Genomic DNA, 16,113 nt, shown 5'->3' on the forward strand with positions numbered 1-16,113 from the left:
TTTAGATTGAGAGCAATTGGGAGAACGCTGGCAGAGCAGTTTGGAAGATGGCAAAGAGGCAGTGTTTCCCATGGGACATAGCTGAGAATGTAGGCTCAAAGCAGCACACCCCAGAAAGAGAGAAAAAGAAGAAAGAAGAGGGAGGGGTGAGGGAGAGAGAGAGGGAAAAAAGCACTACAGTCCAAGGTGCCACTCCTTTTGGCTCTTTCTTCTGCTTTCTTCATTCAAGGGGCCTCAGATTGTGTGATCTCCAGCAAAAGACACATACTTTTTTTAGGCTTACTTCCAATTGGCCCAACTATCAAAAGGGCTGCTAGTCTTTATTCTAATGAAATATGGATATCAAGTGCTTTGGAATCAGTGAATGAACTACCTGGGAAGAAAAGCAATGGCTTATTTACTCTTCATAATTTTATAGAGGCTCTGGGGGTGCTTCGATGCAGAAACAAACTGTCTTTTCTTGAGTCATCCAAACTGGATAAAGTGATATATATATATATTTTAAATTCTGAGGGTACAGTTATTAAGGCTGGGGACAGTGAAACAAAGAAGGGCTTAGCATAGAATAAGCAACAGGAAAGACCTAGGTAAGGCTGCTTTGGCTCACTGGAAAGTCAGGAAAAAGGGGGCTGTGGAGACATGGTCAGGGGGTTAACCCAGGACAAGCTTACACTGCCCATTGCTCCCTTGGTTGCAAGTCTTGTGAGGATCCTTAGAGTTTAGGAGATGCGTGCCTGTGGGTGAAGAAGAGGGGGAAGGGAAAGGCCTGGGCATGCTATCGAATGTGGTGTATTTCTAATAGAGTGACAGATAAGATTACTTGTTGCTCTTAGAAAGAGGGATGGGTTAGGTTAATTTTGTCCAACAGCTTCCTATGCACCAAACGACCCCTATTTAGATTTTTTTTAAAACGCATTCCAAGGAGATGTGAAGCAGATAATTCCCCAAACGAAGTTAGCTTTTCTGTATCTGGGAGGCAGTGTGATGTGGCAAAAAGAGGCTGAGCTTAGGAGTCAGGTAGATCTGAGTTCTGATCACAACATTGTGACCTTGGGCAAGTCACTTGACTCCTCCAGGCCTTTGTCTTCTCTACTACTAAATGGGAATGGTAACAAATTCTTAAATATATAACAGAGTTCTTGGCCTACCATAGGTGTTCAATGAATGTGAATCTACCTCCGGCTCACTCAGCCAATAACTCCAAGTCCAAGTTCCAAGTATGTTCATACATCCTGACACACAAGGAATATTTTCCTGTGGTCAATGACAATAAAGGTGTGAGCAATTGAAGAGTTAAAAAGAAAACAAACAAACAAACTACGTGTCCAAAACCTACAATCTAAGAAATTGTTCCTCCTCACGCAGTTTCTATTCCAGGTTTTATGTTGCTAGTCTGGGAACATTGTCAAAGCAAATGTTAGTTAAAAATTGTTTACCAAGGGCCAGGTAGTTAAATAGCATGTACAGTTGAGTATTGTTACTAGAAACCTGAAATAATTTTTCTCAAGCCTTTATTTATAAAGAAAGACATTGGACAGAAATGTTCAGATATGTTCTGAGGCAGTCAGAAGATTAAAAAAATTTTTTTTAAGTGTCAAGCATTCTAATTAAGGAAACAAATGAAAGGTGCATGTATGAAAACCTATGTGTTATTTGTCAGTAGCTAAAGAGATTACTGACTGGCTTAGTATTGCTGGAGCCCAAGTAGACTCCACCACTGATAGTGAAAACCAATCTATCACATTTCCTTAACCAATGCAAACATCAGGCCAAGCAGTTTTATCAAATTTTAACATACAGTATCAATTGTATATCAGGACAAGAAAGTGAAAATAAAGGAGAACTCTAAACCTGGAAGAGGTCACATGTTTCCAAATGCAAATTGAGATCCAAACATGAAACAATAGCCATCTTCTAATCCTTTTACAAAGGCACAAATTGCAAATCAGACTCTGAGGCCCGCCTGGCTTTGCCTAACAAAGTCTTTAATGCAAAGAATCCCTTAGGCAAAATCTCCTCTGTTTCTACAAGCTTTGGCACCAAGAGATCCTTGTGAAGTCAGTTATGCTCCCTAGCCATGAAGTTCTTTGTACCTGAAACAAAATCAGGTTGTTCCCCTGGTCTAGGTATGCAACCACAAAATCATAGAAACCTCAGGTGCCTTGGTTTGCATTTTGAGCTCCATTTTGCCAGAATCATTAATTCCAACAGAAGTTTGTGATATTTTGTTGAATAAGGCTGGAACCTTCACGCTAAACCTGAATAACGCGTTTTACATGCTTTGACATGTACCTGATAAACAAGTTGGATGTATCTAAAATAATAAGCAATCAAGAAAATTGTAGGGAGAAAAAATGCTATATAAGATTGTAGTTACTGTGGGTGAGTCTCTCCAACAATTATACCATCACTTTTCCAAAAGAGGAAAAAACAGTTTTTACTAGGGCTAGGATGCTGATTTTCATGGAACAGTTGTACCACGAAAAAATATCTGTGGACACGCATATTTATATACACTTACTCATCTCTGGTTGCCCCCACCCCTTTGCACAAAGGCTCATTAGGTAGGTTCATGAGCAGATTATGTATGTTTAAATGAAAATTCATGAAAAAAGAAAGCAGAACAAAGCCAGAATTATATTTTAACCCTTTTGTGGACTGGTTCCCATGTTCTCTATAGAGGGACACAGTGGTGAATGAATAGTACCTGTCTTGGGTGGCTGGTAACACAACACTGCAGAACCACTATAGAGAAGAATGAAATATGATTTTGGACATCAGAGCACAATGTCACATTGAATATAGTATTTTCCTTTTAAAACTACCATTTTTTGCATGGCGTTTTAAAAATTTTTTTAAAGATTTTTTAAAAAAGATTTTATTTATTACTTTAGAGATAAGGGAAGGGAGGGAGAGAAACATCAGTGTGTAGTTGCCTCTTGTGCACCCTCAACTGGGGACCTGGCCCACAACCCAGGCATGTGCCCTGACTGGGAATCAAACCTGCCACCCCTTGGTTCATAGGCCGGTACTCAATCCACTGAGTCACACCAGCCAGGGCTAAATATTTTCATTTCCTTTTAAGCTTCCCTTGGCCATCAACTATTAGCCTATTAAGTGAGATCAAATCATTGGTCGGTGTTCAGATCCTGACTTGAGGTGACCTTGGGCCGATGGTTGACCTTTCCTCATTTGTGCAGACTGGCATACACAGGATTCTAGAATGAAAAATGTCTCCCGTAAGCTTTTAAAATGATTTAAAAAAAAAAAGCTTAATTGTTCATTATATGTACACAGTACAGTTATATTTTTACCTTTGAAAGGAGGCATGTGAGTTATCCAAAGAAAAGGGTAAAATATTTCCTTTTTCCAAATTCTGGCTTCCTGAAGGCCATGCCTGGTGGTTCCCTACGTACTTCCTGTGAGGCAGCTGATACCTCTCTGCTTCCCCAAATACAGGAAAAACAAAACAAAACAAAAAACCAAATAAACAAAATTCTTTCTAAAATCAATGCAAATAATCATCTAAAAGAGATGACCCAGGATTTGAGGCTAAATAAATGATTAATTTATTCAATTAAATTCATTAACTATGGAAATTCAAGAGAAAATAAGAGGCCTTGGTTGGTTAGCTCAGTTGGTTAGAGCATTGTCCCGATATGCCAAGGTTGCAGGTTTGATCCCTGGTCAGGGCACATAAAAGAATCAACCAATGAATGCATAAATAAGTAGAACAACAAATTGGTGTTTCTTTCTCTGTCCATTCCCTCTTTCTCAAATCTATAAATAAAAAGAAAGAAAGAAAAATTTTAAATGAAAAGCTCCCTAGATCCTCCAGGAGCACATGCCTTTTGGAGGAGCCAGACCCATAAAATCTTGTAATACATAAAGCAAAGAGTTTAACAAAAGATCTAGGGCAAGTGAAATGGAGGAGGCTTTTTAAGAGCTGGGCTTTAAAGATTATATAGGAGCTTGTCAGGGGACTATGGGTCTTCCAGAAGTGGCAGAGATCAACATATTCAAGCAAAAGCTCAAAGGCTGAAACAGGCATAGTGTGTTGGGGGTCAAGAGTAGCTTAGCATGGCCCACCCATTTAAGGAATGGTTGGCTACTTAAGGAGAAGATACCAGACGAGTAGCCGGAGGCCACAATTTGAGGAGTGATCATGTTAAATCTTCATCCCTAGGCCCTGGGGACCATGGGGAAGTAGGAGGAGGAATTTGACCAGATCTGTTTGACCTAAAGAATTGTGTGCTCAGGCAGAGGTGAGGACAGAGACAGGAGCTTTTCTTAAGACATGAAATGAAAAGTGTAGATTGCTCTGGCTGGGTGGCTCAGTTGGTTGGAGCATCATCCCATACATCAAAAAGGCTGCAAGTTCAATTCCCGGGCAGGGCACATACCTGGGTTGTGGATTCCATTCCAGTCTTCGCCCTTGCAAGAGGCAATGAATCGATGTTTCTCTCACATTGATGTTTTTTTTCTCTCTTTCCCTTCCTCTCTCTCTAAAATCAATAAACATATCCTTGGGTGAGGATTAAAAAAAAAAAAACAAAAACTAAACTAAACAAAACTAAAACACTAGAAGTGTAGATCAGTACATGACATAGTGACCAGCTCAAGAAATATCTGAAGGACACTCCCTGTCAGTTTGCCTTGACAAAGGAAATAGCACAATGACTGGGAGACAGAAAGTCTGGGTCTTTTGACTCTTAAACATGTTTACTGGAAGAACCTGGATATTAGCAAATCCTTTTGAATTGGAGTGTATTTATTTTGCCTGTAGCCCTACCTGCCCAGCAGACTGAAGACAAAAGTATTAGAGGAGAAACACTTTGAGTGTGTCAACAAGAGGAGAAATAAAAGCGAAACAAATCCTAAACTGTAAAGGGAACCTCAGTTCAGTCATCTGCAAAATGGGGATGGGAGAGGGAAATCCCACTCTCACCTTTTTTTGTGGGATTCATTGAGGTAAAGGCTTTGTAGACCTTACAGAGTTGTGTAGAAGTGACTCAGACCTGACAAGTGGCATGCTTGTCCTTACTGAAAACAATCCCTTCCATTTGTCATGTCTGAGAGGCTCTGTGTCATGGTTTGTAATGATTCAGTTATCTCCCTGGCTTTCAGTGAGTGTGCCTAGAGTTCCTTCAATTTCCCTGTAAACTTATTTACCCATTTCAGCTTTTAAGTGGGTATGCAAGTACAGCATCTGAATGCATTGGCTTTGTGTCATGGCGATCTGGCTGCCATTCAGTAATATGCTGATCCAGGGCCAGTTAGTACATGATCATTTATTTATTATAAGTGAGTTAGGTATTATAACCCCACTCCCCCTCCCAACCCGAGGTACCCTGGACTGGACAGATTTGATGGTTTGCCCAGTTTATTTAATTTTTTAATTTTTCTTAAATTTTATTTATTGATTTTATTTTTTTTGAAGACTAATTTACTTATTTTTAGATAGACAAGAAGGAAGGGAGACAGAGAGGGAGAGAAACTTCAATGTGTGAGAGAACACTGATCGGTTGCCTCTCATACGTGCCCTGACGGGGACTAAACTTGCAACCCAGGTATGTGCCCTGACTGAGAATCGAACTGGTAACCTTTTGCTTTGAGGAACAATGCCCAACCAACTGAGCCACATGGGTCAGGGTGAATTTTATTTATTGATTTTAGAGGGAGAGAGAGGAAGAGAGAGAGAGAGAGACAAAGAGAGACACAGAGAAAGAGCAAGAGAGAGAAACAGAGGAACATTGATTTGTTGTTCCACTTAGTTGTGCGCTCATTGGTTGCTTCTTGTATAGGCCATGACTGGAGATTGAACCTGCAACCTTGGCTGATCGGGACAACACTCAAACCAACTGAGCTTCTTGGCCAGGGCTGCACTAATTGATTTCAGATCATCAGATCTCTACCTAAGGCTGGGTTCTATCTATCATCTATCTACTTACCTACCTACCTACCTACCTACATACTTATCTTTCCATAAAGAGCTACTTTGCTTGTCTCTTACTCTGTTTAGATAATAACATGCAACACAGATATGAAGAAAAACATAAAAGGATAGCAAATGGTCCTCACAGTCTTGGGTATCATTATAATTATTGTGTTATACCGGTGAAAAATGTTGTTAGGGGTAAATATCAGAGGGATCCTGGAAGTGTGAACTCACTTTTTGTAGTTGTTATGAAGTTAGATTTCTATTTATTTCCTGCTTTTCCTTTAAGAACAAGTGGAGAAGGACACTTGGGAGGATCGGTTGCAACATGCTGACTCATCTTGGGTGCCTAGAAGACTGAAGCAATTCGAAAAAGTGACTTTATCAACGCATCGCGAAAATAATTGAAAAGATAAACTCCTGACGTGCATGATTCCAGAGGAGCAATTTGATTGATGTTCCTACCCCATGGGCCCTCCCCTCCCTAAGTTATCTGGCTATTGCAGCCCAGAAACCAGCCTGAAAGATTTCTGTGTATATGCTATTTTAGCAGTTGGTTTCCCCCTGGGTTTTGACTGTGATCAGACATTGAAGCTCTAGGCACTTCATAAGGATTTAAAGTTTTACTCGTTTTTCAGGAGATGGTGAGAAACTTACATTTCTATCCTGCTTAAGATAAAAGCTTCCAAAAGGTATCTTCTCAACTTTCATTTTAGTTTCACTTAATGTGAAGGAAAAAAAAAAGAGACTATTTTCATACAGCACTGGGATTGTAACAGTAGGTTCTTGACGTTTTCACAGAAAGAACATTACTCCACAGCTTTCATGATGTAGAGTTCTTGGTGGTTTTATATGAAATATTATTGAATGACTGCCCATCAACAACAATAGTTTCATAAACAAACTTTAGGAAGCAGCATAGCTTCAGTTTAGCACTATACGAACATGCCACTATTAATAGCCTCTAGAAGGTGCTATGAAAATATGAGAAAATAAAATAACTACATAAAATACACAATCAGATGATAAAATAACAATGCTTAAAATAAAAAGGTTTGTATAAGACTGGATGGTATCTATGGATGTATAAGAGGGAGAGAGAAGGGGGGAGGGAGTAGAAAGAGAGAGGACATGGGCTGTAGATTCACTTATGTAAGTGCAGTGGTGTGCCGAATAAAGCTTCAGAAGCCAGAACGTAGAACAGGTGGCTGACACGGGCTGCTAAATTTAGATACTGCCATATACCGAAGTACAATAGGTACCATCACTGATTGTTTTAATATTTTCCCTGTAGACTTGCTTTCAAAGCATAAGGACCATCTTACCTGGGCTAATAGGTAAAGAAATTATATGTAAAAATTGCTAACTTTCAAATGTAAAATCACATCGCATTTTTCTAAAAATTGGAACAATTTTAGAAAGGAAAAGAATTATTGCCCCGATCGTCCTACTTGAGATGGTGACAGTTCTTTTTCCTTTTTAATCAAACCTAAACAGGATTATAAGAGCCAAACAGGTTTTCAGGTAGAAAGAACATCTTTCTGGAAAAGGCATTTTTGCTGGAAAAGAGATAGACTGAAAGTCTGTTGATGCATAGAAAACATTGTTGTTCATTATTTGTGTGTGCACACAAGTTAAAATCTAGGACATATAAAATTAAATCTTATAAGGAAAATGTAATGAGCGAGCAGCTCAATTATTAGGTACTCTTTATTATACAGTATAAACGGCTCTGTGATGCAGTAATGACAGGACACCCAAGAGTTCAGAACTGATCGGTACTAAAGTTTTAGCTACCTGTGCATGTTGAATAGTTTTGTCCTGTTATATTTTTGGGAAACCTTTCTCATTTATTTTCAATATTTAAGCTCTTTTTCAGGTTAGGAAAAGTTAATGCAAGTTATAGATCCCTGTATCGCAAAAATTTGAATAAATTTAAATATCTCGATATTTTATGAATGTCACTTCTATTTGAGGTAATGGGCACTTAGAACATATGAAGATGGCAACAACCATTCAATAAATACTTTTTATATACCCACCATCTGCCAGAAAGCTTTGAGTAAGACAAAGGCAGAGTATAAGAGCTACAATCACAATGTGAAGAAAAATATGTTTGAATGTATGCCCCTTGTTTAAATAGCTTTAATTGCTCTTTTAAAATTAAAGCCTAAATACTTGTACCTGCATTCTTTAAAAAAAAAAAGTTTTTCATTTTAAATACTTATTTTAGGATATTTGAAAATTACAAAGTCTAAACTGAGAAAACTAGTGTTCATATTTTGACATTTCAGTCCAGTCTTTCCTCTTTTCTATTGCTTCTCTCTCCTTTAATGCACACACATTTAAACTTATACATTTGGAATCATACTGTTTATAATCATATATCCAACTTTTTCCGCTTAACATACCATGAGCATTTTTCCATGTCATTAAGTGCGCTTTGAATATGTTCTTGGTCACATAAAATTCCATCCTATTGGTGCACCTGTTTTCTTTTAAGCTAAGACACATGCCATGTTTCCCTGTTATGTTGGACTCTTTTTAAAAGAAAATATTTTTATTTTAGAGAGACAGGGAGAGAGGAAGAGAGGGAGGGAACCATTGATGTGAGAGAGAAACATTGACTGGTTGCCTTCTGCAAGCACCCCTGACTAGGAATGGAGTAGAGCCCGCAACCCAGGTATGTGCCCTGACCAGGAATGGAACTGGCAACCTCTTGGCCAACCAGCTGAGCCACGTGGGCCTGGGCTATGCTGAACTCTTAAAAGCCAAGGAAAATACCTTGTGTTGGTCCACCACGAGCCTCTTATGAATTGCTATTTTTATTCCATGTATAAAATGTACCCACAGTGCAACACTTCTGGACTCTAGATATAATGGATGGTTAATAAGCATCTAAAAAGAATGCCAGTCAGCTTCTGTCCACTTGACAATGTTAATTAGTCACCCACATCACCATTACAAATAGTGTCAACAAGTGTCACGAATGCTTTTTTCCATTTTTGTGACAGCCGCAAATCAATTTCAGACTTGTAGAAACCCACCTCAAAAAGTCTCAGTTCAGTTTTAAGCTTTAGTAACCTTGGAAATATGCAACAAGCTTACAAAAACATTTGAAAATTTGAACTTACACTTAGTTTGATGACTTTGAATGATTTGTAATTCTTTGATTTCGGTTTGTTGAAGCAATAGGGCTAGCCATCTTCAGAGAACCGATGAAGTTTTAAAACAATCTGCTAGAAATTTTGATTCTGAACTCCTTAGGGTTATAGCTAGTACTAACTGCAACACACACTAAGGATAAATGCATAAATGAATCCTTTAATCCTCAGGAGGGCACTGTGGAACTACTCTAGGGTTCTCCGCTGTGGGAAGTTTCTTTTGTTATACAAATTGTTCTGAATGCAAGGCCAGGCCTCCAAGAAAGATTTTTATATTTTCATTTAATTCTAAGAAACCCTAAGGATCTTTTAAAATGTGAAAATGGAATGTGTATGTTTATTTCATGAATACTTTCATATTAAACTGAGCAAATTGAAGACTGAGCTTTTCTACCTGCAAATTCATACTCAAGTAAGGAAACTGCTTTCATGCACATTGGAAAGAGCAACCTGAGACAGGTAAATTTAATTCTATGATCTCCAGTACTCAGAGCTTTCAGCCCTATCCATTGGTTGCACTTACAGTAAAACTAAGTAGCCTCTTAAAAGTTTTCTCTTAACCTGTTGAGCCCTGCCCATTGTGTTTAAACTGACATTTCTGTTACATACTTTTCCAGAGGGAAACAAAACAAAAACAATGTTCAGATAAAATATTATAGGTTTATTTAAAACTTAATTCTCACCTTGAGTATGCAAAATACAAACTCCACAAAATGTTCATTTTACTTTGTAGTTTACAAATATACAAAATAGAAGTTTGCTTAAATTTATATTACATATTTATTAAGGCAAGGAACTATATAGAAAAAAATATTTGTTCTGCTTAAGGCATACTTGGGAATAAACCATTGTACAAATTATTGCACATCTGAAACCACAGTGCATAACAGACTGTCTGCATAAAAATGTTAAAGTAAACCAGGTTTATTTACCTGACTTAGGTCATACATGTAGATCGGAAGACAAAAATAGATTTTCCTTGTCAAAGTATGCAGCAGTTTGAGAACTTTGGCTTCCTCATTTGGTACCTTTAGAACCAAGACTCACCAAGCACCATCGTTTAGGCTATTAAAACACATTTTCTGTACCTGAATTTTTTTCCTCTTCTTCTAATATCATAATAATGGCTTTTAGAAGGCAAAGAGAATACAAGGTGATCTTTATACTTATATTGCATGGAAACACAATTCAAGGGAATTCTGGTCTCCCCCCTCCCCCGCCCCCCGAACTCACGGATCTAATTTATACCCTGACATCCACAGCTTCCAGTCACCCCCTTTGGCGTTTTGTAAGTCCAGGAATATTCAAGTTGGGTTTAGAATTGGAATGTTAGAAGATCCAGTCACAGACCCCATCTGTTCTTTGATTTGTCTTTCGGTTTCCTCCAGTCTCCTGATTATCCATTCACAAGACTTGTTGGGAACTTGACCATGATTGTAGTGCTTTCCAGCTGGGCTCCTTCCCCCATTAGGAAGACAGTGTGAAAGGGAAAAAAATACTGAATTCTCTTCTGGCAGTGTGGGTCATATCCACTGTTTGGGGATTTAAAAGTGCCTCTTCATGTGTAAGGCGAGGTGGTCCGACCTGGAGAATGCCCGGTCGCACTTCTGGCACTGGAAGGGGCGGTGCCCGGTGTGTTTTCGGTAGTGCCTGGTCAGTTCATCTGAGCGGGCAAACTTCCACCCACAGCCGTCCCAGTCACAGTGGTAAGGTTTCTCACCTGTAACAGGAAGATAGAGCCATTGAAGCCGTTGTTAAAGAACAAAGAATATAGAGATGATGTATTATAGAATGGTACATCTGAAACCTGTCTTAATTTTATTAACCAATGTCACCCCACCAATAAAAAAAAAATGAATTTCTAAAACAAACAAACCAACAAAAAATCCAAAAAGCCTAAGGGGCTGAAGAAATATATACCATGCCAACACTAGTTGAAAGAAAGCTGGAGTCGTTTTCAGAACAGAAAATTTCAGAAAAAGCAGACTTCAGAACAAGAGTTAATTATCAGGTATAAAGAGGGGTATTGCATAATGATAAGGGGCTCAATTATCCAAGAAAACCTACTAATCCAGAATAGATAAGTCCAATGAAACAGAAAGCAGATTAGTGGCTGCCAGGGGCTGGGGGGAGAGAATGAGAGTGACTGCCTGATGCCTTTGAGGTTTACTTCGGGGTGGTGAAATATCTAACTAGATAGTTATAGTTGATCATTACGAATGTATTTAATTATACTGAATTGTATACTTGTAAAAGGTTAGGATTTCATTTTGTCGTGTGAATTTTACCTCAATAATAAAGTTTTTTAAAAAGTAAGAATTGGCTATTTAAATAATTGGAGTTCACCCCCAAAATACTTGAGCTCAAATATTATAACCAATTCCCCAAGCACCCCACTCTGAAAGGATTCAGGAATGTCTTAATGCCACTTAAGGCCATATTAAATTTCAGATCATAAGAATACATTATGCATATTCTTTTTGCTCTTGTTTATTTTTTAGAGGGGTATTAGATAGTTGAGCACGGAAAACACACAAATACCCCCTAACCTACACTGTTATAGGGCTAATAGTTTCATTCTTTTGAGTAAAGACATCACAGTGGTAGAAATGAAATTGGAAATTGTGTTTGCTAGTGTTTTCCTAGTCTAAGCCAAGTAATATCCTATCCCTCTAAACTGGGTCTCAAAAGCCACAGAAGGCTACTCTTTCTGTACCCAATTTCTGTTATTTGACTAAATGCCACAGCCACAGGACCAGGTGTACCTACTTCAACTGACATGGAAATTCTCTGCAGCTGAGAACCCTAAACCAGGATCTCAGCAATCAGAACCATTAAATTCTTAAAGTTTAAATAAAACCGAATTACAAGACTAGAACTAAAAATAGAAAGGATGAATCTAGGAAGGGAACAGCCAATGAAAATTGTCTAGAAAGTTAAAAACGGATTAAAAAAACCCATCAAGCTTTTCCACTGCAAAGTGTAATTTCTTGATTACAAGGGCAAGGCTTTGCTTAAGCTAAGAGAGGCCCGCGTTCAGCCTGGAATCTCCCTGCCCTTCAAAGGCCTGACAAAACTGCACATTCAAGCACTGATAGCATCCATCAGGCAAAGGCTCCTGGGCAAAAAAGTAGGCGCCGTTTGCTGCTCTCTCCCGTGATCCAGATGGAGGAGATAGACTGCATCCCGCATCCCAAGGGAGGCCCCAAGGAGTATCCATAGTTAGCGGGTGGGGCTGCATACCAACCCCCCCCCCTTCTTTTCGCCACTTCTGTCCTCCTACCTGTGTGAGTTCGCAGGTGTGCCTTGAGATGAGAACTCTTCGTGTAGGTTTTGCCGCAGCCCGCATAATCACAAGTGTGAGTGGCTGTCCTTTTCCGGGGCCACGACCTTCTCCCCCTCTTAGGTTTGGGCTCCTCAGGCATGCAGGACCCGGGTGGCATGAGCTCTAGGGGTGAAGAAGGTGGGGTCAGCGACATCCAGTGCACCCCAGAGGGCCGGCACACGGAGGGCTCCCCAGCCCGAACTATGAACCCCCGCGACTGACCTTGGTAATGGAGTGGAGGGACCTGCGGCTGCATCTGGTCGGGCAGGAAAGGTGGGTAGTTGGGCCCCGGGTGGGGATGGAAGCCTGGGGGAAGCGGCAGGGCAGGATGACAGTCCCTGCTGCTGCTCATCAGTTCCTCGGCACCCAGGGTCTGGGTAGTCCTGTTAGGGAGCTGCCGCCCCAGAGGGAAATCATGCGCTGGCGGCCGGTGGCCATTGCTGAGAGGGGGTCCAGTGCCCAAGTGGGCCTCCAGGGGCCGACCGACGGTGCACGAGGAGACCGCCTCCTGCTTGATTTTGGGGCACATGCGCGGGGGCCCGCCGCTGTAGGGAGCCACCACCACCGGGTGGCTGCCATTCGGGCTGCCTTTGCTAACGCTGATGACCGACTGGCTGCCGTACTCACTGCCAGGGGCGCTCAGCGACGCCTTCAACACAAACTTGCCCATCAGCCCGCCACCTGGCGGCTGCGGCTGCTGCTGCTGCTGCTGCGGCGGAATGTATACTGGGTCCAATTCGGGCCGAAGGAGTTCGGCCACGAAGCCGCCCGAGGGGCTGACGTCGTTGATGTCCGCCAGGTTGAAAGGAGCTGTGGGAGGAGGCGCAGACTCCCGGCCATAGAGGAGCCCGCCGCTCGTGCTGCCCGGGGCCACACCCGGTTCGGCCCGGATCGGATAGCTGAAGCTGCAGGTGGAGGGCGCGCTGGCAGGGCCGCTGCTCGACGGGGAGGACGAGGACGAGGCTGAGGCTGATGCCGATGAGGACACGGTGGCGGCCACTGACTCCTGATGGGATAGCGAGTTGGAGAGGATAAAGTCCAGGTCCAGGAGATCGTTGAACTCCTCCGTCTCTCTCCGGGGTAGGAGCGCCGGATTGGTGCCGCCACAAGCCGCGCCGACCCCGCCACTCTCCAAGTCGGTGGCCACGGTCGCCGCCGCCAAGTCGTACGGGCGGCCGGGAAGCAGAGGAGGAAGTCGCTTCATGTGGGTGAGCTCCTCCCGCCAGCGCTGTGGGGACAGGGAGAGAGAGAGACCGTCAGTAGTTGTCCCCAGCTGCCACACGACATGCTGGCTGGCCCGGCGCGCCTACACCGCCCAGGCATGGAGAATGGGCAGGCAGCACCGGGAACTCCAGTGCCAGTGCTCCAGTCTCGGCCACACTGGGGTCCGAGGAGAGGCGGTGCGTCGATAAGGAGGGCGATATGTTGTCTGCCCGATTGCGTGTGAGCGAGCGCCGGGGCTCGCCAGCCCGGTCCCTCCCCCGCCAGATCCTCGGACGCTCCCGCCGTCCCCGGAATTGGGACACCGAGGCTCTCCCGGTGTGCCCTCGCCACGGGGACGCCTACGCGCCAAGCTCTCTCAGACCGGCCCGGTGGCCCGCGCGCCCGCCCTGCTGCCTGCGCGTTAGGGGACGTGTGCGGACTCGGTGCGCGCCCCCGGTGGCTCCGCAATGTCCGGACCACACGCATTTACAGCTGAGCCAAGAGCGCAGAAGCCATCCCGGGAAGGCTGCGGAGCCCGTGCGGTGTCCACTCCTTCCCCTAGCCCGACGGTTCTCGGTGACCCCCAGGGCCCCGCCCATCCCCACCCCACCCACAGAAGCCCACCGGACGCTCCCCACGGCCCAGGGCAACACTCACGTTATTCGGGGCACCTGCTGGACGCAGTGTCTTCTCCCTTCCCGCCGGGCCAGAGGCGAACGTGGAGAAGGACGGGAGCAGCGCGTCGCTGACAGCCATGTCAGACTCGCCAGGTGGCTGCCTGTGGGCCGGGTGGGGCGCACACGAAAACACGAGTCAGGGGCCCACTCTCGATCGCCACTCCGGCGTGTCCCACCGGCCCTCAACCCTCCCTTCGCCCTGCGTTGCACCTACCTCATTAATGTAGGGGTACCCGAACCCCAAAGTCAACGAAGAGGAGAAAAACACAAACGAAGCCAAAACCAAAACCTCAAATTGCCCGAGATCCTTCTTCTTTGGATTAAATATAAATGAGAGAAGTCTCTTTTTTAAAAAAGTTCCTATTGTATGCAAAAGTTCTTAGAAAAGTCGTAAACTCTTATAAAAATAGAAAACCAGCAAGGCGAGTAAGTAGGTCCGGTGGCCGGGCTGCTGTCTTCGACTCAGCAGCGTCCCCCACCGCTGTCGCGGTCGCCGCGGCTGTCGCCGTGAGAGCTGGGGCTGCGGCCGGGGTGGCGGGCGGGCGGCGCCGCCAGGTGAGACTGGCCGCGGTGGCGCGGATCTGAGGACTGGGCGGCGGCACAGGGCGAAGAGTCCGGGGTGCTGAGCGAGGCGCGCGCTGCCATGGGCGCTGGCCGCAGGCGGGTGGGTGGGTGGGGGGCCGGAGGGGCGGGGAGGGGCACTTGGCGGCTCCCGGTGCCGCCGCCGCCCGCCACCGCCTCTGCTCCCCGCGCGCCCGCAGCGGCGGTTGTTCTCTCGGGCAGGGGAACTGCCGGCAGCCTCCGCGCGCTCCTTACTTATAACTTTGGCTCCCGCCCTTCCCCCGCCTCCTACCGGCTGTTCGCTGCCGCGGGCCGCCAGGCCCCGCCCCTCCCTTTCTTTTCCCCTCCCTCCGTCTCCCCCCCGCGCGTTGCCATGACAGCTAAATAAACAAACTCGGCGCACGTGGGGGCGGGGGGAAGGAGGGACACTGGAGGGGAGGGAGGGGCGCGGGCGGGGCCCACCCGCGCTGTGACGCCAGCTCGGCAGCTGGCGGGCGGGAGCCGCGCTGACGCCGGCGGTGGCGGCGGTGACGGCCGCGGTCCTGGCGCGGGGCTCCGGGTCCCCGGCGCAGGTCCGGTCTCTGTGCGGCCAGAGTAGTTACTAGGTTCGAAGCCCGCGGCTGAGAAGACCGGTGGGGGCGGAGGGGGTGGGTACGCGCTCGCCTCTGTGTGCGCACTAGAGAAAAGAGCGATTATTCGCGTGACTCATCCAGCCCTCCGTCCCTCCCATACGCACGCGGGAGCCGGGCTCTGGTCCCGAGCGCTGGTGCGGGCGCTTGACCTGGCCTCGCATGGTTCTTCGCGGGCACGTCTGCCGGGTGAGGGTGGAGGTGTCGAGAGCAGGCGGGTGCCCAGCAGTCTACAAAACCACGTTGGAGGGGGGTGTTAAGCGCCTGGGAAGGGCATGGAAAGACCGGAATGGGGGAAAGGAGTAAAGATTTTGACATTTAAAGGAGCGAGGAGGCGAGTGAAAGGGCTCAAGATTTACTTTGGCATGGGGGGTGGGGGGCACCTTTCAACCAGGGAATCTCAAAACATTTTACAAGTCACGCACTCTCCTTTTCACTTTACGGATGAGCAAACTGAGTCATAAAGAGGTGAAATGGCGAGATAAAGGTCAAATGACAACCCCCTGGCTGAGGCTCCGAGCGGTCAACTTCATTGAAAGGGACTCAGGCTGGAAGTGGAGCGATGCGGTGGGACCCCCGTTCTCAAATAGGTCACACCGAGCTCTCGGCTGCCGTC

At 45.0% G+C, this 16,113-nt stretch overlaps 1 protein-coding gene across 2 annotated transcripts; it reads right to left on the bottom strand.

Moving 5' to 3' along the window:
- Window positions 1-9,748: 9,748 nt before the first annotated feature.
- KLF4 (KLF transcription factor 4) lies at window positions 9,749-14,981 on the bottom strand. 2 transcript variants are annotated; one of them, XM_090274527.1, is made up of 5 exons: window positions 14,522-14,979; window positions 14,288-14,408; window positions 12,650-13,655; window positions 12,386-12,550; window positions 9,749-10,822 (listed from the first exon to the last, which is right to left on the bottom strand). In XM_090274527.1, exons 1-5 carry the CDS (start codon window positions 14,524-14,526, stop codon window positions 10,647-10,649), a joined length of 1,473 nt encoding a protein of 490 aa, XP_090130653.1. In that variant the 5' UTR covers window positions 14,527-14,979; the 3' UTR covers window positions 9,749-10,646. The 2 variants fall into 2 exon arrangements, with proteins under 2 accessions (XP_090130653.1, XP_090130652.1); XM_090274526.1 differs by having other exon boundaries at window positions 12,386-13,655; window positions 14,522-14,981.
- Between the last annotated feature and the right edge of the window lie 1,132 nt (window positions 14,982-16,113).

This window comes from Furipterus horrens, unplaced genomic scaffold (genome assembly GCF_987537825.1).
Source record: "Furipterus horrens unplaced genomic scaffold, mFurHor1.1.pri manual_scaffold_4, whole genome shotgun sequence".
Taxonomy (NCBI): domain Eukaryota; kingdom Metazoa; phylum Chordata; class Mammalia; order Chiroptera; family Furipteridae; genus Furipterus; species Furipterus horrens.

What these genes read in the sequence shown, in the direction of transcription:
- KLF4 (XM_090274526.1), bottom strand. An exon ending in CAGCAGGTGCCCCGAATAAC is followed by an intron (nt 13,656 to 14,287) that starts GTGAGTGTTGCC and finishes CTGTCCCCACAG; the next exon opens with CGCTGGCGGGAGGAGCTCAC. An exon ending in ACACCTGCGAACTCACACAG is followed by an intron (nt 10,823 to 12,385) that starts GTAGGAGGACAG and finishes TTCCTGTTACAG; the next exon opens with GTGAGAAACCTTACCACTGT.